Source organism: Fukomys damarensis, unplaced genomic scaffold, assembly GCF_012274545.1.
Source record: "Fukomys damarensis isolate Sample0158 unplaced genomic scaffold, DMR_v1.0_HiC HiC_scaffold_8, whole genome shotgun sequence".
NCBI lineage: Eukaryota > Metazoa > Chordata > Mammalia > Rodentia > Bathyergidae > Fukomys > Fukomys damarensis.
In genome coordinates, this window is record NW_022900920.1 from 33,293,211 (window position 1) to 33,302,318 (window position 9,108).

The window sequence follows — 9,108 nt, forward strand, 5'->3', positions numbered from 1 at the left end:
GCCGGGAGAGTGCGTCGGCCCGCATGCCTGGACGGAGCGTCCGCGCGACAGTCCGGGCCGACAGGGCCGCAGGGCAGAGAGCGCCTCACTGTCTTTCGGGGTCAGACTCAGCCTCCCCAGAGCAGCACAACCTTAACACCCACGTGCACTTTTTCACACTGTGCCGGGAGGCCACGGCCCCATGCTCCGGCGTCACGTGGCCCTGCGCCATCTCCGGGGTCGCAGAGCGGCCGCGCACCTCGCGTCCAGTCCTGGGCTGAGATGCACTTCGCCTCCAGCCCATCTTCCCACACTGACAAGTTCCTACACCCCGCTTCACGTGACCACAGACGCCCTGCGGACGGGTCTCCGAGGCCGGCCCCTCGGCGGCCAGCCCCCCTCCCGCCAGATCAGGCCTGCCAGCGCCGGGCTCAGCCCCAAGAAGGCGCGTCCCCTCCAAGCCACCGCCTGGCCGACTCCGTGCTCTATTTTTAGCTCTATGGAAAGGGTTGTTTTTCTTTCTTTTTCCCTGGAAAGGGAAAACACAGCCCAGCCACCCTTAGGCTCACTCCAGAGCCTCAGTCGCTCCAAAGCCCACTGCCCCCTCTCCTGGAGAGACCCCCTCCTTGCGCCAGGCCCTGCTCCCCGCTCCAGGGCACCAAGGGCCACCTCCCCTCTCTGGCAGCCAGCCCAGAAGCGCGGGCAGCAGCTGGCTCCAGTTTGCAGGCGTGGGGGTGGGGCGGAAGACCTTGGTTGCAGTCCCTCCCTCGTCCCCGGTGGGAGGGGGCTCATCCCACTACCTGGACAGGGCCCCCCCCCATACTTTCATGCATTCTGGAGTGGTCTGCCGCTCTTGCACGCTTGGGTTCTCTGCGCTTACCCTGATAAAAGTAGTACGAAGGGGGCAACTGTCCACTGCCGCCAAGGGTCCTCCTCCCTATTACTTCAGGGATGCAGACTCCTAGGATGTGTGCGGCAGCAGGAAGGCAAGGAGCCCAGGGAGCGCCGCCCCAGCCCAAGTACCCAGGTCCCCCGTGTCAGCCGGCTCCAGGGGACGAAGTTCTTCCATTTCTGGGCAGAAGGCTATCACCATTCCAGGCCGAGAGGGGACCCCGCAAGCTCGCCCAGCCTGACCCCCGCCCCTGGTGGGGTCTGCAGAGCAGTCGTGTGCGTGGTGCCTCTGGACGCTTCAGGCTTCACCTGCAAGTGGGCGGCGGGGAAGCAGAAACCTCCGGACACGTCCCACCGGCCCGGCCACGCTCGCGGTCCCTTTTCCCCACCCCGGCCCAAACAGCCTGGGCCCCGGCGCGGCCCTGGGACCATGGGGCACCCTACCGGGCGCGTCCCCTCCGAGTGCACGTGTGTCTGTGCCCTAAGTGCGTGCGTGGGTACGTGCGCGCACGCCTGTCGGTCTGCTGATGCGAGTTTCCATGTCACTTCGCTGTTCAGACTTTGCCTGAGCCCGCGGTACCCCTTCTCACTCCCACCCCTCGCTTCCCCCAGGCGCAGAGTTCGCTGGGAGCCGGGACGTGCGGGAGGCGGGAATTCCTGCGCCCCCACCACCCCACCACTCACCCAGCGCCACCGCTCTGCCACTCCAACTTGGGCCAGGCTCCGGCTCCAGCGAGCCCGCGCCTAGAGGACAGCCGCCCCCGGCCCACTCCGGGCTCCGGTCACAGAGCTCCCGGCTCCGCGGTCTTGGCGCCCACGGAAGGGCGGAGCAACTGAGGCCGCGCCCCCTCCCGGGGAGAGGAGAGGTCTGGGCCGCACCCCCCCAGCAGCCGACCCGAGACCCAGCTCAAAAGTAACTCGACCGCGACGGGAGACTGCCCCGAGGGCCTGTGACTTCACGGCTTACCGACTAGGCAAAGAACCACAGAGCTCCCGGCTCCGCGGTCTTGGCGCCCACGGAAGGGCGGAGCAACTGAGGCCGCGCCCCCTCCCGGGGAGAGGAGAGGTCTGGGCCGCACCCCCCCAGCAGCCGACCCGAGACCCAGCTCAAAAGTAACTCGACCGCGACGGGAGACTGCCCCGAGGGCCTGTGACTTCACGGCTTACCGACTAGGCAAAGAACCAGGGGGAAGAAGCGAGCATCACGTGATCTCGAGCCGAGCTACCTGACTGCCCTAAGGGGCTACCCGGCTTGGCCCTGCCCCCCTGCCCTGCCCTGCTCCGCAGGTCACCCAGGTGGGGCTGCGCTCTACACTCAGGGAAAACCCCTGAGAAGTGAACAAAGGAGGCTTAGGCTTCACCAAGACACCCCAATCCCAAATACACAGGTGGATCTGGGGCTGCCCAAGTAGCCAGCACCACCCTCCCGGGCGCAGATGTCAGCCCAGGGCTACACTCATAAAGTCCCACCCACAGGCACAAACAGGAAGTCGGCCTGTTCTGGGGAGGCACCGAGGGCTCCTTCCCTCCCAGCCTCATGGCCCTCGGTGCACAGCGTTGCAGACTCCAGGGAGTTTAACTCCCCTCCAGCCGTCCACAGTGGGGAAGCCACCCTGACAGCCATGCTCAGTCGGAGGATAGGGCGGGAGATGCAGCCATACGATGCTCTCGGCTAGGCCCTTCCTGAGCTCTCTGTAATTCTTAATCAAGTGAACACACAGATTACCATTCCTAACCCAGGTAATTTGCCTCACCCACTTCAGGCTGAGCACACAGACAAGTCCCTGGAATTTAAGCAGGATCTAGGACACCCACCCACACCCTCAGGCTTGGAGGACTCGGGGAAAATACTTGGGGCTAGGTTCCATGTGGGTTGTTCGAGGCAAGTATGGAGCAGAGTGTTGCATAAGGGGTGAGGCTGGGGGTATTCACTTCCCCTGTCCCTCATCATTCTGGTCTGTGCTGTGTGGGGGTGTCTGCTGGGAGGGTGGGGCAGAACAGGCAGTTGTGGGATCTCTCCAGCCCATGTTCACACAGAGCCTTCCGTGTCCCTGTTGGAAACCCCTGAAGGACTTTGAGAATATGGCAGACATGCTAGGAAGCCTGGAATACGGAAACCAGGTCCACAGGTAGGACCAATCTGGCATCGTTCATCAGGAAGGCCCAGCGGACGTGCAGCGTTACAGACCCTGGCTCCAGGCTGTCTGGGAGCGACCCCCAAGAAGGCAGCCCCAGGAGCTACCCCACCCCCGGGCCTTCCCCCTTCAGCACACAGCTCTGTAGCAGCTTTGCTCCAAGGCCTGCTGAGGAGGTATTTGAAGCCCGTCTCTCACAGACCCTTCAGTAGGGTCCCTGAGGCCCCTCCTGGGCTGACTGCAAGGCAGGCAGAAGTCTTTCCAAGAAGTAGAAAACCCTCCCCAGCTGGCACAAACGTTTTTCCCAAGACCTTCAGAACATCATGCCTGCTCACCATTCTTTTTCTTCAGGCAATCCCAAGGGAAACTGGGACTTTTAAGATATCAGAGGAATCAGGATGAGTGTCATCATGCAGGAATATTAGTGGAAGGGTCTGTGGACCTATTCCAACTTCCCCCAGGGCCTAAAATGAAAATCCCTGTAACCCCCTCAAACTGCAGAATTAGAAATGTGTGCAGGATTGGGGAGGGGGTGGAAAAGTGTAGGTCCCGGGTTCTGCATTTTTAACAAATCCCCAGGTTGGTAAGGAGGAGAAACATGGAAGAGGGAGCAGAAGGGAAATGTTGGGGGAGTAGAGATAAGAATATGCTGAGTCTTGAGTCCACAGGGAGAGAAGTGGCTCATACCACAGAGGGAAGAGGAGCAGCTGGTCAGGCAGGGCCTGGGCATGCGGCTTCACCAGAAATCTCCTGGGAGAGCATCATGGACACCACCACCCTGTCTCCCCAGGCCAAGAAGTAGGAGGGGAGGTGGGAAGTGAAGGCCTTTCAAGGTCCTGGCTTCCTCAGGAGCCAGAGCTGCCCCTCCTCCAGCGCAGTTAGACTGGGGAGACACCTGGTGGACATATCAGAAAACACACACAAATAAAAGTAACAGGAAAATTATTTTTCATGAAAACTACAAAAGATTCCCTCCTCTAGGCTCCTGTCTGAGGCAGCACACGATGGAACCAGCACCCAGGGGCAGGATTCCAGCCCCTTCCACGGCTCTGCAGCCAAGCATCGCGTGGAGGACCCCCCACACCCAGGCTCGTGACAGGGCTAAGCACTCGGGGTCTGACTCTAGCAGCCTCTGAAGTGGGCAGCAGAGGCGCGTCTGCCATCCCATCATCCTTTGACTCCAGTCGTTAGCCAGAAGTCAGACGTCCCCTCCGGGCTCAGGGCCTGACCTCATGGCCTCTCGCCTCACTTGCTCAGGGCTTCTCAGCCTGCACCTCCACCTCCTTCTCCCGATCCGGACACAACCTCCCCGCCTAGTTCCCAAGGCCCCAACTCACATCCCCTCTACTGAGACATCGTTTTAGAACACTTCAAGTAGCCCTTGAGCACTCTGTCACATTTCTATTTTCTTTCTATCCCTGTCAGTGTCTTCTGTTTATTTGTTCACTGCTCGTCTCTTGTACCACGGTGCAGGTTCCGTGGAAACAAAGACCTTATGCATCTTTTCAGTGCTGCATATACAGGACCTTGAACAAAGTCTATCACATCGTCAGTCCTCACATAGCTGCTGAGTTTTCTATGGCGCCCTGCCCTAAGCTGAGAAGGAACCACAGCTTAGAATTATAGTGCAGAGAAGCCCTAGCAGAGGGCCAAGAAAGATCCACACTCTGGCCTGTCCCATGAGGTTCACTTTAGGGGTCGGCTGTCAACTGCCTTTACCCCGTAGGGTTAGAGGTGTCTGGCTGGTAGGGGATGGGGTCATGGCCCGGGCAGGTCTCATGGTTCTGGGGCACAGCCCCCTTTTTGCCAGAAGAGGGCTTCTTGACAACCAGTCCACTGTCATCCTTGATCTTCTTGAGCCGGCCCTTGCTCTTTGGTGGTACGGAGAAGGTGAGGGAGCTCTTATTGAACTCAAGCGGGAAGACACCCACGTCTCCATCAAAGCGGTTCTTGGACACCTGCAGATATCGCTTCCCTGGCCCAGTTACCAGCTTCCTGTCCTGCAGGATCAGAACGTTGTCCGCTTCTTGGCTTGCCTAGGGGATGAGAGGCACGGGAGGAAGGCAGGAATAGAAAAGGGTATGAGCAAAGTAGAAGGAAGGCTGACGGTCAGGAAGGAGCGGTAAGAACGGGAGAGGGAGAAGCAGAACTCCCGGGCAGTGACCACCATGCCGAGGCCAGCCAAGTCTCCAGGTCTGCAACAATGGAAGAGTGTCCCTGCCCCAGGCTTCGCCCATGATGCTCCCTCGGCTTGCAATACCTCTCTCTCCTCCTCAGCCCAGCCTCATCCAGCCTCCAGGCTTCAGTCTAATCGTCACATGTCATCAGAGGCCACTCTTGATGCCCCAAAGGAAGTGCTACCACTTTTTTTCTTCTGTTATTTTATTTCCAGTGTGGCACATAATTTGTGCTCCTCGCCCTAAATTCCCTGTGCTCAGCTCTGGCCTGGCATACAATGGGTACCCAGTGTACCACTGCAAGCTTTAGGACTGGGTATCCCTGATCCCTGGAAGGCCTTCCCAATTACTACCTACTGTGCGCCAAATCTCAGCCCAGTCTGTGTGACACTTCCTCTGCGAAGTCTCTCCAGATGTCCCAGGCTCACTCAGCCTTTTATCTCTTTGCTTTCCAACCACCTGTGCTGCCTGTCGTACCCTGACCACAGTGAGCTGCTATCACCATTTTCCTCAAGGACATGAGCTCCTGGAACACAAAGAGCCAACGACTTCCAGAGCCCCTGCATTCCTGGCACGTGTATTCCTCGTGCAGTGGTCCAGAGGCACGGCTGCAAGAAGAGTCAAGCTCTGAGGCTGACGGATGGCTGACCGCTCTACCTCCAGAGCTTGAGCTCTCTTAAAGTCTACTCACTTTAGCTGAGCCAAAAATGGATGCTGTCTGCAGTTCCTTGTCATCGTCCTCTTTCCGGGGGTGAATGACCAATGTCACATGGCAGTTATTATCTGTTGCAAACTTCCGAAAGGCCCCAACGATGTAGTCTTGGGCTGCAATCCTGTCCCCAGCCCAACAACACAAAGAGGACAGTCAGGGGCAAGAACACATCCATGCCCTTGACCACTCACATCTCCCCGCAGGCTCCCCACCACCCCAGGACTCACTTAGGTGGCCCCCATTCACACGAGCACTCTCGGAAAATACTCGCGAGTAATGTGTACGCCTAGATGCTGTCTGAGAAGATGCATCACCTGTCTGTGGACAGCTGCTCATGACCCATCATGAACTGCAAGTTGTCGATGACCACGTGACAAACGTCATAGACATAGACTGCGTGCTGCATTGTGTCTATCACAGACCTGTAAGGAAGAGGCAACAAATTCAAGAGTCAATGAAAGCAGCCTCCAGACAGCACAAGCCTAAGAGTTAGCATCTCGAAAACTGCTGGCTGCCCAACCTTCTGCCCTCCCATTCTTGGAGGAGACTGGAAGGGGTTCCCACTGTAGCCGGAAAGGGAAGCAAACGTGCAAAGTGCCGGGGTCTGTCTGGGAAAGGAAAGCAGCTGGCCGCCTGGATCTCACCTGATGTTCTGCTGCCCATGGAAAGTCATGAAATAGAGCGGGAGGTCCTCAAAGCGGTCGGCCCACTCGTCGTATTTGTCCAGCTGCTCCTCTAGCCTCCCCACAGCAAACTGGGTCAGCATAACCCGGGCCAGTCTCACATTGCTGATCTCAAAGCTCCCCCACAGTGTGTTCACCCCCTGGGTACATAAATCCAGGGCATACTCACTGATGAACGTTGTCTTTCCACTGCCTGTCGGCCCTGCAGGGGGGACGAACACAGCCCTGGTGTGAGGAGAAAGGTCTCACCCCTGAACCTAGACGCTAGTCAGGGCTTCAGAGTCAGGGCCATTTTCAGTGGCCGAAACCCACATGCTTCTGTCCTCCGGCCTTCTGCCCCTTCGTCCCAAGCAGTGATTTCCCAAGGGGTCACCTGTAAAGACTGTCAGCTCGCCTTTCCGATGTCCCTTCAAGAGACGATTGAGGTCGGGGAAGCGGCTCCAGCGGATGCCAGCTGCTTGCTCCACATTTGACAATTCTCCTAGCACCTCCTCCCGAAGCTGCCGGAAAGACACAATTGACTTGTGCCAGGCTGGTAGGGCAGTACGAAGAATGCGAGACAGATTTAAGCCTCGGTTCAGAGCCTCCAGGGGACGGGGTTGTTGGTCTCCAGGGCGCACCAAGGAGCATCGTTTTGGGTTCAGTTTTCGGGCAAACAACTTGGCAGCTTCCCAAGAACGAAGGTCATCCCCTAGCCATAATACAATGCGGCGGAACTGTTCAAGGTATGGGAGTAAGGTAGGGGGTAAGGAGAGCGTTCCTCGGGGCAGGGCAAGGGTGGGAAGCCCCGTGGCCTGGCTCAAGGCTAAGCTGTCCAGCTCACGACTTGTCAAGACCACCTCAACATCCCGACGGCTGATCAGTGGTAATCCAAACAGGTTGTGGTAAGCACCTGGGCGGGGTATGGTGGTCTCCATGTAGTGCACTCCATCCCCCCGGCCTTCAGCACCTAGAAGCTTCAGGCCTCGTAATCCTGAGCCTTGAGAGGAGAACCAAGGGAAGACCAGGCTCCGAGCAGGCCGCAGATACTGCACACTGAAGCGCTTCAGTGTGTCGTCTGTCACTTTGGTCAGGCCAAACATCACGCGAGCCACCTGGGCCTCCTCTGAGTCAGGCAGCTCCCAGAGAGGCACTGCTCGGTCCCAAATCCTCCGGACCTCCTCAGTGTTCTCAGTTTCTGGGGTCTCACTAGGCAGGATCCCCTCTTTCACCCCATCCACTCGCCCCTCCACACTGGCCTGGAAGTCTTCCCAGCTCCCTTCTGCTAGGCTGGTCATGCAGAGAAAGCGGCCTGTGGTTTTGTCAATGAAGAGGCTGAAGGAAGTGGTAGCTTGAGTCTGACCCTTGACCTGTGAGGACTCCACAAAGGGGCTCGGTGTTCGAAGGCAGCTGTGGCCATCCTGGAAGGGGATCCCCCGTGTCCGCAGATACTGGCGGATTTCGGCTGTGGTTACAGCCAACACTGACACCTCCAAGGCTGGGAGAGCCTCCTTCCTGTATCGTCTTCGAGGCGGGCCTGGGACTAAGCTTCGGGGAAGGCCCCTGCGGCCCATCCACTCCCCACGCAAAGGCAGCAAGGCCCGGAGCGGGTGCACGCCTCGGAGAAGGATCCACATTCCTAGTGGAGCAGGAAGTCACTCTTGTCTGGGTTGAGTGCCTTTATTAAGCCAGACCCTAAAAATCCTTCACACAGCACTCTACAGAGCTTAAACTTCTATTTCTGTTGGGTGAGAGGTGGAGTGCACCTATAATCCCACCACCTGGGAGGCTGAGGCAGAAAGACTGTGTGAGTTCAAGGCCTATTTGAACAACCTCGACTCAAAAACCAAAAATATGGGACAGGAGCCAGGCGCGGTGGCGCACGCCTGTAATCCCAGCACTTGGGAGGCTGAGGCAGGAGGATCGCTGTGAGTTCGAGACCAGCCTGGGCTTACACAGTGAATTCCAGGGGAGTCTACATAGTGAGACCCTGTCTCGAAAAACTAAACAAAAATATGGGACAGGGATTTAGCTGAGTGGCACCGCGCCTGCCTCGGAAGCACGAGGTACTAACTTCTATCCCCAATACGGGGGCGGGACGGGACGGGACAAAAACAAAAAATCCCCAAACCAAACTTCTACCTCATAAACACCCTGGAATCCTCTTTAGCTACTGTACATCGTTACTTCACATCTCTGCCCCGCTACACGGCCCTTTCATATTTACGGATCCTTTATCATCAGAGTCCTTTACAGCACCGCACCTCTGTACCCAGTACCGACATTGTGCTCCGGTCACGTCCTCACCGCTTCCGCTCTACGGACTCTCCCCGTCGTCCTCCTCTCTACAGCTCTCTGCATCCTCTTACTATCACGAGCGGAGCCGCCCCTGCCCGCGCCCCGTCGTCACCACCCTGGTCCCGGTCCCTTCGCCAGCAACGTGTGCTGCCCCAACTAGCGGAGCGCCGTGACCTCGGAAGCCAAACTTTCCGGGCGCCGAGACCTCCGGAACCGGAAGCCCAGGTTTAGTCCCGCCCCCGCCGCCTTGCGCG

The 9,108-nt window shown here is 58.3% G+C and overlaps 2 protein-coding genes and 1 long non-coding RNA gene across 5 annotated transcripts in view; 1 reads left to right on the forward strand and 2 right to left on the reverse strand.

Annotated features, from left to right (window-relative positions):
- The window catches only part of Lzts2 (leucine zipper tumor suppressor 2), a 32,839-nt gene extending 31,019 nt beyond the window's left edge, over positions 1-1,820 (reverse strand). The window contains exon 1 of the mRNA XM_033761251.1: positions 1,555-1,820. The gene's annotated coding sequence lies outside the window, so the exon portion shown is untranslated. The remainder of the gene's footprint in view (positions 1-1,554) is intronic.
- A 218-nt stretch (positions 1,821-2,038) lies between these two features.
- Positions 2,039-4,058, forward strand: LOC109118131. The gene is made up of 3 exons (XR_004516328.1): positions 2,039-2,166; positions 2,908-2,999; positions 3,987-4,058. It is a non-coding gene; the product is annotated as an uncharacterized LOC109118131 (long non-coding RNA).
- On the reverse strand, positions 3,661-9,076 carry Twnk (twinkle mtDNA helicase). Of its 3 annotated transcripts, none has more exons than XM_010626380.3 (6): positions 8,864-9,076; positions 6,951-7,077; positions 6,539-6,779; positions 6,209-6,316; positions 5,874-6,015; positions 3,676-5,041 (listed from the first exon to the last, which is right to left on the reverse strand). In XM_010626380.3, the coding sequence occupies exons 1-6, from the start codon at positions 8,915-8,917 to the stop codon at positions 4,721-4,723; spliced, it is 993 nt and encodes a 330-aa protein (XP_010624682.1). In that variant the 5' UTR covers positions 8,918-9,076; the 3' UTR covers positions 3,676-4,720. The 3 variants fall into 3 exon arrangements, with proteins under 3 accessions (XP_010624681.1, XP_010624682.1, XP_033617356.1); XM_033761465.1 differs by having other exon boundaries at positions 8,821-9,076; XM_010626379.3 differs by lacking the exon at positions 8,864-9,076 and having other exon boundaries at positions 3,661-5,041; positions 6,951-8,383.
- Positions 9,077-9,108: the final 32 nt, after the last annotated feature.

What these genes read in the sequence shown, in the direction of transcription:
- Twnk (XM_010626379.3), bottom strand. Translation starts at nt 8,193, where the DNA reads ATGTGGATCCTTCTCCGAGGCGTGCACCCGCTCCGGGCCTTGCTGCCT. An exon ending in CATGGGCAGCAGAACATCAG is followed by an intron (nt 6,317 to 6,538) that starts GTGAGATCCAGG and finishes TCTTCCTTACAG; the next exon opens with GTCTGTGATAGACACAATGC. An exon ending in CCATTTTTGGCTCAGCTAAA is followed by an intron (nt 5,042 to 5,873) that starts GTGAGTAGACTT and finishes CTCATCCCCTAG; the next exon opens with GCAAGCCAAGAAGCGGACAA.